General features: G+C 46.9%; 1 protein-coding gene across 3 annotated transcripts in view; it reads right to left on the bottom strand.

The window, feature by feature from the left end:
• Positions 1 to 19,718, bottom strand: part of LOC135490720 (uncharacterized) — an 80,892-nt gene that overhangs the window by 7,889 nt on the left and 53,285 nt on the right. For all 3 annotated transcript variants that reach the window (XM_064776114.1, XM_064776113.1, XM_064776115.1), the window contains 10 exons: positions 19,274 to 19,353; positions 16,516 to 16,710; positions 14,871 to 15,004; positions 14,214 to 14,298; positions 13,463 to 13,660; positions 12,995 to 13,132; positions 12,058 to 12,206; positions 2,358 to 2,481; positions 1,734 to 1,853; positions 146 to 292 (listed from right to left, as the gene is read on the bottom strand). In XM_064776114.1, coding sequence (XP_064632184.1) covers positions 146 to 292; positions 1,734 to 1,853; positions 2,358 to 2,481; positions 12,058 to 12,206; positions 12,995 to 13,132; positions 13,463 to 13,660; positions 14,214 to 14,298; positions 14,871 to 15,004; positions 16,516 to 16,710; positions 19,274 to 19,353 — 1,370 coding nt within the window. The remainder of the gene's footprint in view (positions 1 to 145; positions 293 to 1,733; positions 1,854 to 2,357; positions 2,482 to 12,057; positions 12,207 to 12,994; positions 13,133 to 13,462; positions 13,661 to 14,213; positions 14,299 to 14,870; positions 15,005 to 16,515; positions 16,711 to 19,273; positions 19,354 to 19,718) is intronic.

Genomic DNA, 19,718 nt, shown 5'->3' with positions numbered 1-19,718 from the left:
CATTTATCTGGACCAATGAACAGTTTCTAGCCTTCTGCGGGCACAATCTATGATTATGAGCCACTTTATCATACTTGGCTTCTCAGGTCTTAGGTTTTTAAGAGTCGTTATATTTACATAGCTTTGCCTGTTAGGTAACTCTTACTTTATTGATAATTGCAGCAACGTAATTGTGACGAGGCCCCAGCACGTTCATGGCAAGTTCTCGAGCTCGTAACAGGACTAGTTTTCCATTTCTGGCATCATCTTTGGCAATCAGCACAGCAGCTAACCCAAGAAGGGCCTCGCACAACTGGAAATGGAATCAAGATCAGCTACACAAATATACACGAAAAAATACAGAAGGGTTAACAGAATTGTGTCACATGAATGTGAGGAGGTAGCTAAACAAGGTATAGGTCTGCCTGATCTCCTGAGGGGCAGATCATTGGCAGGGAGAGAAACCACTTTAACTGCTGAATGTCCAATTGTAAATGTTTTGCCCCCATCATTTAAGGTTCAAGAGGACGAACTACTAGTTGGATTTCAATGAAGTTTCCTTTTTTATTCATCTGAGCTATGAGACCTAACGTGATTTTTTAAGTTTTCGGGTTATATGGTCTTGTTATAAATTTTAACGGCTTTTGGAATTTGAATAACAAAACTTTTTAACTCTTTGAGACTGTTTAACGGCATGAGTCGTTTGGTTATATCAGGCACCAGTAACGTTGAACCACCTATGCCGTTTCAATACATTACTTTCTACACAAAGTTAAGCTGTGCTCAGCACTGTCTGGAATCGATCTGAGAGACATCTACAGTCATTCTAGATTACTAACAGCTGTGTTCCAATATTTATTCTTACTATGGTCGGGTGATGGTTGGGTGTATATATTGTGGTGATAGCGAGCAGATGATTTTCTGTCAAAATGTCAGGTCAATTCAGATTTCAGCCCATGAGGTTTTGGATGCCTTACACAATGTTTTATTTGCAGTTTGTTACTAGGGAGTGCTAGGAACATTTTCTGTGTTGTTTTTATGACTATTTGTGGCTTTCTAGAAGAATCACAGTGGAATGTCTAGTTCTGCCAATTATTTCAAAATTCGGTAAGGGGTGAAAACTATATTTCTTTAAAACAATACTGTAAATCAGATGTTTTTACCTAAATTGGAATGCTATGAAGCAAAGAAAAAAAACTCAGAAAGACCTTTCAGGAGATATATAATGCAAGCAGCTTTGATGATTGGTTTCATTTTTTTATTTTTGTTAAAAATAGCGTTTTTCAAGAAAACTGGTATCGCGACAGGAAAAAATGACGCAATCTCAAAGAGTTAATATAATCTCATAGATATGATAGTGAATAAAAAAACAACCAATCAATGTCGCATTAAATGGAGATAATGATATGATTTGTGTGGGAAAACTAACAAGGTACATGAAATCTTATTAGGTACATCTTGAAGCTAGCTCAATTCTTCAAATCTTATCATGATGTGAATACCTGAAGTATTTGAGTATCACATCATTTTAGATATTGCAACATAGACCTGTGACATGGTTTGAGGACATGCCATCTATTGTACGATGTGTTAGACGTGGTTCGTGGGGATGCTGATTAGCTATGAGGGGCAGATCAAGTCCTGAGGAAGAGGAAGTGATTTCCTCAAAAACATACACAATGGGCTGGAAGTTATTCAACTGTGAAAAGCTTTTTAATTAAAAGCACTTTTGTTTTACTCTGATATTAACTTACCAAGAGTTCTTGATCTGGTGTCTCAACTCTATCTTGCCGTTCGAGTGAGTCTTGATAGTAGTTGAAGGCTGAGCCAAGATCCTTCTGCTTTTCACAAACATTTCCAAGCCGGTGCAAAGTCTGCAAACGTCAGGTATAGAATGTCAACAATGCACTTCACAGGCTTTTTTCAACCTGTCTGTATAACAGCTTGGTCACAAGCTATAGACAATTTTACCAAAAATGTTGCATGGAAGCTTGCCACCTCACTGACATGCTCAACCACTCCACTCCTCAGCCAGCTCTATGCTCTGCAGTCAAGTCTCCCCAGCTCCACCCTGGTCGTGAAATAGGTACAGGGTAGGCTACATCATTTCAGACATTCAGCAGCTGGACTGTGGAACATCCTCCCCACAGAAACTTGTCTTGTGAACAATTTTCCGCTGTTGGTAAAGGTCACCTTTTCCAAATGTATTTCATTACAGTTATGCCAATACTGTCTGCAGGTACCCCCCTCATTGTACTGAAATTAAGAAAGGAAAATATTCCGGCTGACCTGAAGTTTATGGCAATATGACAGATACCCCTATGTTTATTTCCATCAATGATTTGTAAGCATCATTTGAACTAGAACTTGAAGATTACCTTCAATAAAAGTGGATGTTTACATCTGTATGTCCGTCTGAAGTTCCTGGTATCGTAAATGACGGCTCCGTGTGACTTCTCGTACTTTGTTTCCAACATCTTCACGAGATTTTCGAACATAGTTCTGAAAAATTCAATATATCTTCAATAACGTTCTGCACTCAGGGCTTCAATCACAGGTTAAAGGCCATATATCAAGGTTTTTTGCCATTTTCTGCTGTAATACGATTTCAAAAGTGTATCTAACACTTTATACAATACAGAAAACCAAATGCAATTAGCTCCATCCATTTTGAAGATATAGCCAATTATGTGTTTGACAACTTGATTACCTAATCAGGCTAGCAACTGGCTTGTTAGCCCTTAAACCGCCAGAGGCGACGATCGTCGACATAAGGGGGAAAGCGCCAGAGGCGACGATCGTCGACAGCAGACATTTAGTTCCACCTGTCTGCTAAGAGATGGCAGTGAGTGTGCATGTACGCTCTTTGGTACTTCGACAGTGATGCTTAGCACAAAATGGCATCGAACAAATTTCAAGTTTCTATACAAGCTTTTGAGTATTTTATCAAAAACTTGAAGCCCCATTTTCGCGGGAATGACGTCATCAGGAGTAATTAGCGCTGCTACGACTAATTAGACGGATGCTTCGACCAGGAATCGGATGGAAACGATGTATTTAGACCCAGACTTCATATTAAAATACCAAGGGAGGTATAAAAAGCTGATGGAGGTATGTTCTGGCCATATTTTTGTTGATTATGGGTATTTGCACTAATTAACCCCTAATTAGTAAATTTTGGCGGGAAATGTCACAAAAATCGACGGGAATTACCATTTGTATAAAATCATCAGTACATTCCATGGTGTTTGTAACAAAAATAACGTTGTTATTAATCATTTTCAAAAATGCTCGGTTAATTCGGCGCTCAGGGGTAATATGATTTTGTTAATTCGGCGCTTTAAGGGTTAGAGCCAGGCAGCGGGTTCAGCAAAAGTTGTGATGTAGATCAGGTTATCTGTACATGTCATGCAATCATAAAAGCAGGAGGGCCTTAATTGATTATGCACACCTGGAAGTAATGTGTTTCATTCACTATGGTGTAGGCCTATTGTGTGGCTCCGAATTGTGTCAAGGCTAGCACAAAGAACAATCAAATGACGGATGGGACCCATTTTCATGAATTTCCAAAGCCAGTTGAACGAGAGAGGAGGAAGCTGTGGATTCGGAAGTGCAAACGTTTGGAGTGTTGGAAGCCTGGGCCTTCGGCCAAACTTTGCAGTGATCACTTTATCGATACGGATTATCACATGAAGCCGGATATCTGCATCCAACTGAATATTAAATGCCACTTGTTAAAATTCCCATTTCCTGTGGAAATGTGATTTTATTAGTTCATACCTACCCAGGTCAGACTTTTGCATATGTACTCATATCGGATCTACCCGAGGAATTATTTAACTAATTACATTAGAAAAATAACCAGCCAGTTCACAAGGCTACGTCCAGGCGGCGCCCCTGTACAGCCCATCAACCGTGCAAGCCGCCATATTGCCAGTACTTTTTACTCAAGCAACTCAAGTAAGTCCCGTTGCTGTGGGGACGGACGGGTGGGCAGTCTGACCTGGGTAGGTATGAACTAATAAAATCACATTTCCACAGGAAATGGGAATTTTATGTCGTTCATACTCTACCCAGGTCAGACTTTTGCATCGAATACCAACAACCTAAGGAAGGTGGGTAAACGTGACTTACCATGTAGCGACGTGAACTGTCTCCAAGCCGCATAGCAGAACCCAACGGGTGAGACCGGGATAACCAGACCAAAGAGAAATGGGGATGCTCATGGCTCAACGGTCAGGCCACCATATAAAAGAATAATGGAAAGGGCCTTAAGGTTATCAACTACCCCCTAGAGTAAGGTAGCACATCGCATGGTACTTGCTCAGCACACACCTCGCCAAAAGAATGTGTGGACTTAAGAGGGTAACCACCCTCTGCGTGCGGGGACAACCCACAAAGTCTAGGCGGCTCAACCTAAGACATCCGGACGGGGCACATGCACAGGGGAACCACGTCCCGGCATGAATGTCCGCACCTCCCCCCCATCTTTAGAGGGAAGGACAGAGAATCCGGAGTGAGGAGTCCGGCGGGTAGGCTAGGCAGGGAGAACCTAGACTACGTGCTGAGCGGCGACGATTGGACCGAGAGACAGCATACCGTCAGTCATCACGGAACAATCGCGCATATAATGTTGGGAGAAAGTGGAGTGAGAACTCCACGTCGCCGCCTCCAAGACCTCGTTCAAGGCGACTCCCCTATATTCGGCCCATGAAGTCGAGATGGCACGAATCTCGTGGGCCGTCACGGAACCCAGGCGGCGAAGCTCCGGAGACTGAAGAGTCATGGAGTAGGCCTGCCGGATGGTGGCCACCAACCATCTGGCGACCGTGGCGGGCGCAATCTCCCGTGTGAATCCCTCGCGATAAGACAGAAAAAGACGCTTTCTGCCGAGACGGACGGCAGGGTCTTTGGTCTTATCGACATAGGACCTCAAGGCCCGGACGGGGCAGAGAGTTCTATCCGGGAGGTCTCGAGAGACCACCCTGGAAAGGGATGGAATAAGAACCGGGCGCCTGGAGGTGGAAGGCGCCTGGTTCTTTGCAATAAAGCCTGGGACAAATTCTAGGACCGCGCCCCTCTCATTGAAGGCTAGCTTGTCAAAAGCTAGGGCATGGAGCTCGGACCGTCTCTGGGCCGTAGCTAAGGCCACCAAGAAGACGGTCTTAAAGGTAAGATGCTTCCTATCTGCTAGGTGCAAGGGCTCGAATGGAAATCTCATAAGAGCCCGTAACACCACCGAGAGATCCCACTTGGGGACGCAATGTAAGGAGCGGGGACGCTCCAGAGACATGTTGCGAAGCAACGATGACAAGGCGTCATCCCAAGCCGGTTGCCAGGAGCCTGTCAGTCTAAGGGTGACGGCAATGGCAGAGCGATAGCCCTTAACCCCCTGGACCGAAAACTTCCGAACCGTAAACAAAAAGTTTAGGAAATCGAGGAAGTTGGGAAGAGTGGGAGCGATCGGAGAAACTCCGTGCTCCCCGCACCAGTCTCGAAAGACGAGCCACTTACTGTCGTATGATGTAAGGGTAGACTGTCTTTGAGGCTGAGCGACTTTTCGGATAACGTCCTCCGAAAAGCCTCTCTCTCGGAGGAAATGCCCGATAGTCTCCAGGCGTGAAGCCTGTAGAAAGAAGGGTCCTGATGGTAGACCCGGCCTATCGGGTGATATAGCAGGCGGTCCCACTCCGGCAATCTGCGGGGGTGGTCCGTCAGGAGCTCCAGCTACACCGGGAACCAAGCTTGGTTCGGCCAACAAGGGGCGATCAGGCAAAGCCTGACGCGCGATGAGGCCACTTTGTTCAGAACCGGCAGCAACAGAGGGGTTGGCGGGAATGCATAAGCATTGAGGCCGTCCCAGGAGGCCGACAGGCTGTCTACTCCCAAGGCCTCGTCGTCCGGGAGAGGGGAGTAATACAGGGTGAATCTCTTGTTGAGGCGAGTGGCGAAAAGGTCCACAATCGGCGCATCCCACATCCCGGCCAGCCGGGACACAATCTCCTGATGGAGGGTCCACTCGGTCTGGACTAAGCGATCGGCTCTGGAGAGAGCATCCGCCAGGATGTTCCTCTTGCCGGGGATGTGACGGGGGAAGAGCTGGATGTCCAGCCGACGACAAAATTGTAGGAGGTCCCATGTCAGACGACACAGAGTGTCGGACCTCGTTCCCCCTTGTCTCCGAATATAGGCGACGACAGTCGAGTTGTCGGAGAACAGAGATACCCTGTGACCCCGTAACCGGGACGAAAAGGCCTTCACGGCTAGGATGACAGCCTGCATTTCGAGAATATTGATCGAAAGGCGAGACTCCTCCCCTGACCACGTGCCCTTGGTGGTCAGGTCGCCCTCGTTCAGGTGAGCCCCCCATCCGAAGAGGGAGGCGTCCCTGAAGAGGGACATCTGGGGGGGTAACGGACGGAGCTGCACCCCGCGGAGGAGCTCCGTCCCCGTCCCCCAGAACCTCCAAACGTCCTCCAGTAGCATGGAAGGGAGTGCTACTGCTCGATCGAGTGGGTCCGAGAAGGGGCGCCAACTCGAGAGTAGGAGGAGCTGGAGGGGGCGCATATACAGGCGACCGAGAGGAACCTGGTCCGCCGCCGAATTGAGCAGGCCCAGCAGGGACAGGAACTGTCTGGCTGTGGCGCTGTCTCGACGACGGAAAGCCCGAATCAGAGACCGGATCTTGGTGACCCGGTCCTGAGGTGGGGACATGAGGCCCTCTCTGGTACGGAAACGTACTCCCACGAAGACAAAATCCTGAGACGGGTCTAGCTCGGATTTTTCTAAGTTTGTTATCCACCCGGCCTGGGTCGCCGTCTTGAGCAAGAACCGAGTCTGCTTGAGAAGACGGGGACGGGATTGGCAACGTAGCAGCCAGTCGTCTAAGTAGCAATGGAGCTTGAAGCCCAAAGCGTGAAACGAGGCGGCGAACGCCATGACGACGGTTGTGAAAATAAGCGGGGCGGAAGCCAGGCCGAAAGGCAAGGCCTGAAACTGATAAATTTTGCCTTCGAAGTAAAAGCGAAGGAAATGTTGAAAGTCTGGATGGACTGGGATGTGAAAATACGCATCCTGCAAGTCCATGGAGACGGCCCAATCGTCGGGCTGCACCGCTGTTGCCACTGACCTTGTTGTTTCCATCCTGAAACTGGGTACCCTGAGGAACCGGTTCAGGCTGGACAGGTCTATGACCAATCTCCATTTTCCCGACTTCTTCGGAACCAAGAAGATGTGGCTGTAAAAGCCCGGGGAGGAGTGGTCTTCCACCACCGTGACAGCCTCCTTCTGGAGGAGGGAGTTGACCTCGGACCGAAGGGCTTCGGCCCTGGCTGGGTCCACGGGGGGTATTACCGGGTGGGGAGTCGATGTCGTTGGGGGAGGATGGGCAAAATCGAGGCGAACCCCGTGCCGGAGCATGTCCGGGACTGGGGAGCCTTTTTGACACCATCCGACCCAAAAGGCTGCGAAATGACGCAGTCGGCCCCCAACGACAGAGTCCGAGGGAGTGTCGCCTATTAGCGCCCGAGGAGAAGGTGACAAGTCACCGACGCCTGCCCCCGCGACCCTTCCGCTGTTGTGGCCGGAAGGGGCGCTTGGGCTGCCCGCCACCTCCGCCCTGACCTGAGGAGCGGTGGCGCTTATTGGAGGGGCGGGCTGGAGCCGCAGCTTCTGACTGCCCTCGGGGACGAAAAGACCCGGAGGAACCCTGCGAGGCCGAGGGCCCACGAGAGGCCGACGCACCCCGGGGGCGTCTAAACTCCGGCTGACGTCCCCGGCCCGCGGACCATGAAGAGGAACGCGGGCGGGGGGCCTGTCTGGGGGGAGGAGGGTCCCCCTCACGACTCTTATCCGACTCGCGCTGAGCCCCTAAGGTATCAGGCAGCGAATCGTGGAATAAGAAGGGACCGCCCAAAGGGGCGGTCCGCAAGGCCCCGCGCAGAAACTGGGCGCGGACCACACTCAGCCCCTCGATGAGGAGGTCCCGGCGCTTCAGCACCGCGTTGGCTGCTTGTTTGGCAGCTAAGTCACTGGCATGTTGCAGTGACTGCTGTAAGGACATAGCCAGGATGCGTTGCTCATCCGTGGCGTCCGCAGCCAACGACCTGGACAGGGCACAGAGCGTCAAGTCGGCGTACGATAACACCGACTGCGTCTCCTTGGCCAGGGCCTCATCGTTCTTGGCATCCCTCATAGGAGCAGACGTGAGGACTTTCGGAACGACCAACCCGGCGAGCTGCACATCATCCCTCAAGGGGATGAGTGAGACCGGGTCAGTCCCCGACGGCGATACTCTATAGTATTCTGGCCTATACGAAGGACTGTGAGGGGAAGTGGCCGTGAAGCGCTTCCCCGCCTTCGTCCAGGCTCCCGGTCCAGTCGACGGCAAAGTCGAGACCAGGGAGCGCTGGTGGCCCCCGCAGGACGGCGCCGTGTCCCTAAGCGTTGAATCGAGCCAATGAGAGGCTCTGATCAAGGCAGGGGAGGGGGGCAACTCATCGAGTGCCCGGTCCGGCACGGCAGCCAAGTCCGGCTCGTCGGCATCCCCGAAAAGATCGAAGGGAGCACGGCCGAGCGCGGGGTTGACCGGCGGGAGAGGACAATGCTCGGTCGGCACGAACTGCCGGACGAGCGCGCGAAGATCGCGCATCCCAGCCACAATGGTGGGGTCCTCTGTTCCAGAGGGGCAGTCAGCCTGAGGGGCCTGCCCGATGGAAGATTGCGACTCATCGAATTGATAGTCGACCTCCATGGGGACTTGGGGCAGCTCAAAGGCCACTGGTCTCCCGGCCTGCTGCTGAGGGGCCCTATCTGAGAGATTTTTGGTCTCCAGATGGGCAGCCAAACTCTGCAGGACCTGACGCTGCTGGGCCGTAAGGCCCGGTGCGATAGGCCGGGGATCCTGTCTGGACATACCTGGGGCAGGCAGGGATGGCGGGGGGCTACTCACCACAAAGGGGGTGGAGCTCAGACCCGCAGAGCCAGACAGGGAGGGACGGGGTCGCACCGGCGAAATCGTGGGGCGAACCCTCCCGACGTCCGGATGGACCCTAGGGTCTCTAGACCGGACGTAATGCCCCATTGTCGCACCCCTACCCCAGGGGGGTAGGTCACCTCCGTGCGAGACAAGAGGGGGCGGCAGAACAGGGGGGGTGACGCCCGAGTCTGCAGTAACCCACGGGGAGGCGGTCGACGTCCTCAGAAGGGGACGGAAATTGGGGTGAGCCGCCTGCCAGGCCTCATAACCCGATGGGATACGCCCCGTCGCCTCAGAGCGGTCAGATGTGACGGTGTAATCTGAAGAGACAGTCACAACCGAAGACACTGCCGGAGGCACATCCAACCCGGAGGAGGACGGGGGACGACCCAATGCCGCAGCAGGGGGGTCCCGACGGGGGAGGGCGGAGGAAACCCGGCCAGGTGGGGGCTTAGACGTAACTAAGGACTCCACGGCCGGTAGCCGGAGGAGTTCCTGAATCAGGAGGTCTGCCTCCAGCGGGGTATGCTCAACGCCCAGGGGATCGGGACGCAAAGCGTCCAGAGTCCCGCTCACTTCGACCCCCTGTGAAAGGGGGGAGGAGCCAATCTCCCTAGGGGGCGCCCCGATGAGGGGGTCACCGGCGCTCAACCTAGGAGAGAACCCGGGGGGCACACCTCCGAATGGAGGGTGCCCGGCCCGAGCCCCGGAGTCGGGCGCCGAAACGGCGCCAGAGCTCCGGGGGCCTCGCCCCCGCTGAGAAGAAACAGCGGAGGGGGACTTAGAAGAGGCCACACCAGACTTTCTGGGGCCTCTCCGGGTCGGCTTCTGCTTCTTCGACGGCCGAGGGGCCGGAGAAGCAGAAGGCAGCGTCCCGGCAGCGGACGAAACCGCAGTCGCAGAGTCCGACGGGGCGGACTGGCGAGCCGGGGACGAACCGGGACGGGGACTAATAATCCCCGATACACCGGCACCCGGGCACCTGAATACCCAGAAGGGTAACAGGCCCAATAAGAGGGCTGGAAAGCCCAATAATGACAAGAAGGACGCTAACAAGAGCGGCAGAGCCAGCATCTTGAGAGGCCACACAAATAAAGTGAACGATAAGAAAAACTTGGATTTATTTGGTCACGTGACCGGAGCCTGGAGCGAGAAAAATTTTTGGGAGAACGGCGAAGAAAAAGCGTTCTAAGTGACGAAATCAGAGAAAGATGGGTAAAGGAATGGTCTCACCCGCTTCCTGAAATCGGCAGCTCCAAAACGGACGTCCGGGGGAGGATCCTTCTCAATACTGTAGCGGGGGAATCAACGCAAACAGCAACAGAAACTCGGGGCTTGTGATACAAGGCGCCGAGGAAAAAGTACTGGCAATATGGCGGCTTGCACGGTTGATGGGCTGTACAGGGGCGCCGCCTGGACGTAGCCTTGTGAACTGGCTGGTTATTTTTCTAATGTAATTAGTTAAATAATTCCTCGGGTAGATCCGATATGAGTACATATGCAAAAGTCTGACCTGGGTAGAGTATGAACGACATAAAAACAGCTGTTCCAACCATGTCAATTGCATTTAATGCCCGAGGCTGCTGAGGTCGGTTGTTTTACATAATGTGTAGGCCCTATTGGGGCCTGTGATACCGCATAATGTCTTCTTGTGTTCCAGCCATATCAAGGTGACAGCGACACAGGTCAGTGTCAGTGACAGCCACTGTCAATGACAGATTATTGTCATCTGACATCTAGGCCTATCTAACGTTGCACGGCATTATATCGTCACGTCAAGATGATTGTGCATAATACCGTCACTTTTCAATAGTAGTTCAGCGTCATGACATTACTGGCGATACAACACAGACGAGGCGAAACAATATTGTGCAACATTAGTCTGTTCAAAAATCATACATGTTATGCATCTGCAACCATCTATCAATGTCTTCTTTGCTATATCGGCAGGTCTGCCATGCAAATTGATTAACCACAAATTCTAATCACTTTCGTCCGAATGATCACTCTCATTATGATCTAGTGATATTAATGGCTCGAACATGTACGGCTCAACGTTTAAATATCCTTCTGTATCGACCAAAACATCCTCAAATTCACTGCTCTCACTCTCTGAACTGTATGCGGAAGCCATCTTGCTTTGTTCTGACTGGCCTGATCTACGTCATCAAAAAATCCCTAGCGGCCACATGTGGAACTAATCTAAAGTTGTGTGTGGTGGGAAATTCAAATAGTTTAAAATTGAAAATTGAAATAACTAAATAATGACTTTATTATTAGAATTTTTTTAATGTCTGGGATCTTGTTTTTTTAACCCTCAACATATTTCATGAGTATCAAGCATGTTTTCAAACCTTGATATATGGCCTTTGACCTCTTGTTACCACACTGCGTCGACCACAACAGTACCGGAGCGTTCTTTGTATATTTCAGTATATATATTTTTAAAGGAAATGATGCTGGTCGTAATAGCAGGGTGACGTGAACACGAATCATGGCGTGCACTCACGTGGTGGGAAAGGTATTTCGTGCCAGGACTTGTGCATACAAAAAATAACAAATAACGCGTTTTTCTACTATTTAAGAGCTGAAACAAAATTGGAAAAGCATCAAACACGTTCAGAAAAATAGTTTACTGATGAACCAGAAGAAGAACAAACATACTGCAGCAAAATGCCGCCCATTCCTTTAAGGGTTCTTTGATAGTGGACAGGGTTGTATAGAGACAACCTTATGAAACATGCATTCAACTCTGCCATAAATTGAGACTAAAAAACATGAAAAGCCATAAATTTGCAGTACATTGATGAACATGACACAAAAAACAAAAATTTTCATAAACATTTAATTTATTTCTTTTTACCAAGATGTACCTTATTTCAATGACCTTTTCTTCTGTCAACAACCCATTGTGAGTGTTGACCGATTCTGCACGCAGAAAAATGCAACCTACCTTTTTTACTCTCATCGTATTTTTTTTTTTTTTATATATTTTACTCTTTATTAACAACAGAACATACATATACAGGTACAACAGGTACTCTCATCGTATTGATAACAGGCTACATCAATTAAAACTGCCTGTCTGGATGCGTCCTTACCTTGCACTGGTCAACAAGCCTAACTCCGAGAAGAACTGTCCCATGTCTTGGTAGAGCTCGATCATGACGTCATCATTACCACGGTAATTGCCCGAGTAATTTTTCAAAGCTTCCAAGTAAGCTCCCTCAGCCATACTGAAGTCTCCAAGCTAAAATGGACAATTACCAGATGTCAAGAAAAACATGTTCCACTTTCAGCGAGGATCACACTCTCTGATAAACATGAGTGCCTTATGCTAACAATGAGGAATGTGTGTCATGAATCCCTGGATGTATTGAGGGCAAGTTCCACCACATGGGGAGTGAACAGGTGTGTCAAGTTCTAAAAAATAATGAAACATTAGTGGTTCTGATAATGTTTGAATCAATGTAACAAGCGGACATTTACAAGCCGGTGAAAGGATTTGGTGAGCAAACATCGCTGGATTTTGCATTAGTTCATCTTTATTTCTCTGGTCTGTCTGAGTTTACAAGGCGTTCCAAACACGCCATTGGACGCCTCACTGGGCATGCCCGGCATTGGGTTCCTGAACCCGCTTCCCTGCCTGAAGAGATATGCCCCGAAAATGAAACAACATCACCCCAACACTGTATCATCGACATCATGACCTGCAGCATTATGACCCCCTCATCGATTTTTGCCATCATACCCCTTTTGAAGATCTGCTTATACACATGTAACCATTAACCATTATTCGATTTGAAACCAAAGAATAACAACCGTTAGGCCTATTCTTTTTGAATGAAGCTCAGTTCCTTATGATAATCACGTGACAACATCTGTAGACTTCAGATTTTTGAAGATGTGTGGATAAGTCCACATTTTTTGTCCTGCTCACAACATGACATTTGTAGCATAAATCTGTCAGTATGGCCGACCTAGAAATATATTGGCATCACCATGAAACAACAAGGTTTCCTAGATTTTATGACTCACCAGTTTCCAAGCCTTGATAAGCTCAAACTTGCCCACCTCGCCCTTGATGAGGTGTCTGAACACATCAAGGTCACTGATGGTAGCCTTCAGGCGCTCTTTCTCTCCAGCCATCGTCAACAGATAAGGTAACTCTTCAAGCTGGGAGAAGGAGGAAAACAACTGTTAAGAGATGTAATAAGCAGGAATCGACGACCAACCTCTGTAATATACATACGTTGTCCCTACATATTTAAAGTCCCGATAGGTGGCCAGTGTGCCAATGTGTAACCATCTATTGCCAATGAAGGGCCACTCTTTGTAATGTAATCAAGGGAGTGGTTGAGTGAGTCACTGTATTAACTCAAAATGTCTAACAGAATCATGTGGTCATTCTATGGGTGGTCAGCTCAGGTCTGTACCACACATGTTGAACAAGATCAATCATTTTTTTAAATCTTTTAAAATGAATTGTCGTTTTTTATCATTTACTTTTCTGCTATTCAGTTCTCGGCTATCAAAGAAATCTGCCAACAACTTGTACTCGCGCTGTTTATCCTCAGGTGCTGGGAGGTACTTGCTCTCAACGGCTTGGCGGAGATGGTCATGGAAGAAGTTGAGGATGCCATTTCTGTTTACAAGGTTCTCAGCTAGGGAGAGGTAGAATGGTGACCACACTGCACTTGGGACCTAAAATAGAGAAAATTGAACTTGTTGAACAGGAATTTTTGTCTTTATGTAGGGTAAATTGCAGGACAGGAAGCAAATAGCCTATTTATAGCAGAATAAAACGATCCAGTAATCTCCAAGGAATGGCACCAGTATGGAAAGTTGAATATACATTCATATGATTCATTTTCATTCACATCATTACCAGCGTCGTAACCCGATTTGATTTTTGCCGGGGTATGGTGTCCACTATTGGCTACTGTCCACATATATGGGATCTTTTACGACACTCAGGTACAAGGGACCACAACTTTTAGTCTCATCCGACAGACTCTGGAGTATTTCATATTTACGTGTTGTGTCATCCTGAAATACAATCCTGGGTTCTCCCCGGGATCAAACCCAAGCTCTATTGCGTGGTAGCCAGCAGTGTTAACCACTAGACTATGAGGCGCCTCAAAATATTTTCAGCAAGAAGATATCCCCAGTCAATGGCCAAGCAGACTGATAACACCCCGGCTTGGACTGCCAAACTGACCATAAAGCCTGCAAAGTCAAATGAGAGGCTGCCTACCTGGAGTAGCTCCCGTAATTCATCCTCCGACATTCCTCTAGAAGCACACCAGATGGCAACAGTAGTCTCCCGAACAAGGCCTGCTCTAAAGAATGGAATGCAATCGTCTTTTAAAAATTAAAATAATGCTAAGCTTTGAAATGAGTTCACATTCTATTATAGTACCATTCACTACAATACTGAAAAAATGTGTTTGAAATACTGCATAAAGGTAGAGCTTCAGTACTCTTGCATTGTTATGACAGCCCATCCACACCAACACTGACAGTCAACACTGCTCATATGTGCACTAACCCACAAGGCTGATATTACCTCAAGATCAGGTTTGTTAGAGGGTATGATAAATTCTTACACATATAGTGGAACCTCCCTTAGCGGACACCTCTCTATTAAGGACAACCTCTCTATAAAGGTCACTAGTTTTGGTCCCAAATTTGTTGTTTCCATTCAATTTGACCTCTCTTATCAGGACACCTCTCTATTAAGGACAGCAGTTTGTCAGTCCCAAGTGTGTCCTTAATAGAGAGGTTCTACTGTACTGTTGCAGAGACGTGGTATAATAAGAAAACCACACCCATCTGAGTCTGTTTGAGTGGAAATATCACACACGTATTTGTCTTGGTGCGTAAACCCTGCAGACAACAGTTCGATTCATACCTCTCAATCGACCCTTTCTCAAAGTCGGCTTCCAATCTCTCCAATATCTTGGTGAATAAATCCCCAGGAGTGTCGGCCAACAGATAATCTGCTATCTTCTGCGACAAGCTGCTGAAACTCCCATAGATACGCACCTGCAAGAAATATGAAAGCAAAATGACAAGAGTTTTGTTGGAAACCTTACACACTAAATCCCCCTTTTAAGAAAGAACCATTTCATGACATTGTCTATTTGTATGCCAAATTCTGTGACCTTAAAAAGTTGGTCAAATCAAAAGCTCGTATTATATGTGATGTATCCTTCCTAGGAGTACCTACCATAACATTAATCGCAAACAAATCTCTAATAAGCAAAATATCGCACTTTGTTGGTTTTCACATATCGCCCCCTGGTGGCAAGAGATGGAGTCGCATTGAAATTTCAATGGTGTTGTGCACATCAGTGGAGGTGTATCAAACATGTACCAAAGTTTTAAGTTGGTACGTTGAACGGTCTAGGAGGAGATATCACTTTCGAACGGGCTGACATGCGGACTGACGGCAGCTCCAGTAGTTACAAAACATGTCACCATCGGCCAATTTACGGTATGAGACCTCTGTGACCTTGAAAAGTAGGTCAAATCAAAAACCTGTGTGATATGTCATGTATCATCATTAAACGTACCTTTGATAAAAATTGGGTGATAATCTTCTTAGTTTGGGTTTTTTTTGCACTTTTTGTGTTTTCGGCTTTAGCCACCTGGTGGCATAATCAGCAATCAAACCAGACTGAAATTTGGTCTCCTAGGTGTCATTACACAAGGGAATATATGTACCAAGTTTCAGGTAGATAGCCCCAGTAGTTACAAAACATGCCTTGCTAATGGTCGACGACGATGGACGACGCGCCATAAGTTAAGCTCACCTCTCTGGAGGTGAGCTAAAAATGTGGCGTTCAGCATGGCATCGGTTTTTCGGTTTTCTTTGTCTTTCCAAATATGGAATGATGTGTGGATTCAACATGTGACTCGGGCCTTGTGTTTCAATAGCTCCAGTGTGTTCTAACAGTCATGACTTGGAGACCTACTGATTCTATGTGTCCTTGAAAACGAGATGTAACCCTGCAGTTGCAATCCACAAGTATACGTATATAGGTATAAAGATGTGGGCACTGTCAGAGCAGCTCCCTCTGCTGTAAGTTTCTGTGTAGGCTACTTTGAGGTATTTTTGATACTGTTAGCTGCAAAAATTTCTTGGGCAAATTAAATTTCATGGATTTTGCAAATACAGGGGAACCTCGCTTAATAGCGGAGACTTCTCTGATAAGGAGAACCTCTCTCTCAGGGAAACTAGTTTTGGTCCCAAATTGGTTGTTTCCATTCAATTTCACCTCTCTAATCAGGACACCTCTCTATCAATGACAGCACTTGTCAGTCCCGAGGGTGTACTTAATAGAGGTTCTACTGTACCTCTAGTTGCAAAAAAGAACATTTTAAAAAATATCTTTTCGATTGGAAAACCCAAAAGAACAATCTCCAGAATAAAAATCGTGACAATTATATTTTTGTGAGAAATTTTCGAGAAATGCAAAATAAAAGAGGCACAAAACTTGGTGCTTTTCAATATTTGAAGCTGTGTGACAGAAAATGTATCAACTGTAGCATACCTCATCAAGAAGTGCTTTCAAATAGAGAGGATTGTTTGTTTGTGGTGCCTCGATGATCATCTTCTTCTGGTCATCACTCAGGGTTTTCCCATAGACGTTCTCAAGGTAATCTGTGATGATCTGCTCTTTCTGCGACTGCTCCAACCTTGCCACCTCCATTGACTTCCAACCAGCAGCTATGCAAGCATCCATTGCCTAAAAATAGGAGAGCACATTCAATAGTTCAAGATCGAGTAGTCCATATAGGGTAACAATAACTGATTGACTCATCTCTGTCACGGAACTGAAAACCATCACTGTTCTCTTCCATGTCAAAGATTTGTCTGAAGAAGTATGTAAAACCATTGATAAATAGTAGATGAACCAGCACACTATGGACCTAGACGGTCATTAAAGTTGACCCTGGTGACAAAAGGTTACGGCAGACTAAATGGCACAGATTCTGTTGGAAGTGATGCTTTTAAAAACCACTACCTGAGTAATATGCGATCAATTGGTTTGAAACTTTTAACAGCTTTTAAATAATATCAATGCCGCTCACGTTCGGACAGTATCATGGTCAACTGTCATGATATGGTGATCACTGGAATCCAATGAAATCTTCAACAAAGTGTAGGCCTACTTTGAAACTAAAAGTGAATTCATCTTCACCCAATTTTCCTATTTGCTGAGCAATGAGCCCAGGAATGGGACCGCACTTAATACGTAACATAATAGGAATTATTATAAAGCTCAATAAGAAATGCTCTGCTTGATATAGCCAGTTTTGCAAATAACGTTCTCTAAGACGAGTATGAAGGACAAATGCAAGCAAAAAACCTTATCAAAATGATTTTTGTCCGCAATGGCTTGGATGTTTGGGCCTATTCCGGGATGTGCGGTCCCATTCCTGAGCTCTTTGTTGTACGAACGGGATAAAACTTCACATTTCTTTTGTTTCCGTCAGTAGACAACAGAAAATGCCTCGCTTTGACTGAAAATGCCTCGTTTTCTTGGGATGTTCGGTCCCATACCCCCAAACCCTTACAACCTAAACGAGTCCGGTCACGTTGTCTGTAACGCCGAACACATGTCGTCTGCTTAAGATATTTGAGTTGTTGTGTTGAATATCATGCGTAGGATATAGCACTGATCGTTGACCCCTTGTGGGTGTAATGAGTGACATTGAGGTTTCATGAGAGGTTAATGCATTCTACTGACAGGTAAGGGAGATGGTCAACTGCAGTTAGTGTCTCTTTGCTGATGTTGTAATCTAAGGGGGTGGATGTACATTACGCTTTGTAGTCATGGGGATTGTGTGGCATGTTTTAGCATTATAGTGCATCTGCCAGGTTACTGAACATCACACCCAGAATTATTTTCCCTCACGGAATGGATACACAATAGAATTCTATTGTCCAAAGGAAAATAATTCTGGGCCACCCTGTAGTTAACTCGGGTCTTTCTGAAGCTGGATTTGATCTTTTCTGACTTGTTGAGTTCTGTTCACAAGGCCATTTTTCGATCCAGCGGTGGACGTTTCCCCATGCAAATGAAATAGTGATCGAGCTCAAGGAGCAGTCACCTGTGGGCCATCGTATTGAAGGCCTTAGGTCTCATAAGGGAGTTGTTTTTTTTATTCATGCGCGGCCCCCCCCCCCCTCACAGTAGTTCCGAAAATCATTGATTTCTCGGTCCTCACAGTATGTCAGTGTTGATTCAGCAGTTGTTTTGGCAAAGACATGTTTTTTTGGAGTTTCTGAAACCTAGAGCGCTACTCAATATACGGCTAACAAGAAACTATGCATTTTACTGTTGTTGCCGACATATGTGTACACTGAACTTGGGATGTGCGTCGGCCCCGTGTTGAAATGCCGTCCAGTGCCAGTTGGTGCGTTTTTCGCTGATTTGTGCAAAATTCAACATATCTCAAAAGTTCAATGGTTGACCCTCGGTTTTTTTTTTTATTTTTGTGTAGCGTAAGCAACTGTCTTTCATGGGAGAATGGTCACTGTAAGAATTATTCAGGATGAAATGTATAATATTTGGGGTTTTCGTGATTGTCAATATTGGCAATATTGGCAATTGGCAATATTGCCATTTGGGATGGTGAACAGAGCTAGGAGCAAATGCGACGCTTATGATTTATTTAAAGAAATAAAATGCCCGATTTAACATCCTGCAGAATCAGGGGAATCGGGCGTTTCCAGTGATATACGACACAAATGGGTTGTCCTCATGCATTCACTTTGGAAACGCATTTTAAAATAGATGTTACGTCCTGTTAATGGGGCACGTCATCATCGCGTACATTTGAGAAAGACTCCCTAACGAGACCTTACTAAAATGTGACCCGCCATGATGAAACAAGTCGCATGTTGCTCCGAGCTTGACAGGTTGAGACAGACTGGTTGTTCATTTCACTGTTGTCTGCCTTTTGTGACATCTGAGTATACATCAATTTCTTCTACTATGTCCTGGCGTCATTTGAGGCTCATCTTCTGTGCGACATGCGACTCATTTTGTCGTGGTGGGTCACAAATTGAATATGATGGACACAACCTGAGGCCCTCCTCGTTCATCAAGGTACATCTGTAGCTGATTGATTGTGTCTGCCAGCTGTGCGAAGGAGACTACATATTCATTGCTTCCCTGTCTTCTGTGATTCATGATGTTTAAAGCCGACAGTTTGTACGGGGCAAAAGTGACATTGAACATGAAACAGTGCTGGCAATAAAAGAGTTTGAAGCCAGCAAAATAAGTGTTTTGACCCACTTACCCTGCCAGGAAGAGTTGACAAGATGATAAAGACACCAGCGGGGAGTGTCTTAGGAATCCAGGTCAAGTCCTGTTCTGTGCCTGGAAAAGGAAACATCAACATGAATTCCAAGTCCTAATAAATGTTATACCAGTTACTTTATGCCAGGCAATGCTAGCATTTACAGAGTTCCTGTATAGGGGGCAGTTCTTGGATACTTGGACATTCTATTAACTGTATGGTGCACAGTCATTCTAGTGTATGTCAGTGGCGTCATCTAGCCAGGAACTCTTATTATCATACGAATGATCATTAGAAATAATGAATGATATAATTTCAGCCAGCCTGTCATCATGGGAGTAACTAGATGTAACGCAAACAAGCACCTTTGCCATAACCCTTTAGCTCATGTACCGCCCGTAGCCGCCCGAGCCAGATCTCACTATACCGCCCGTAGCCGCCCGAG

The sequence above is a fragment of the Lineus longissimus genome, chromosome 7, assembly GCF_910592395.1.
Source record: "Lineus longissimus chromosome 7, tnLinLong1.2, whole genome shotgun sequence".
Lineage (NCBI taxonomy): Eukaryota > Metazoa > Nemertea > Pilidiophora > Heteronemertea > Lineidae > Lineus > Lineus longissimus.
This window is presented reverse-complemented; position numbering and strand designations above follow the sequence as displayed.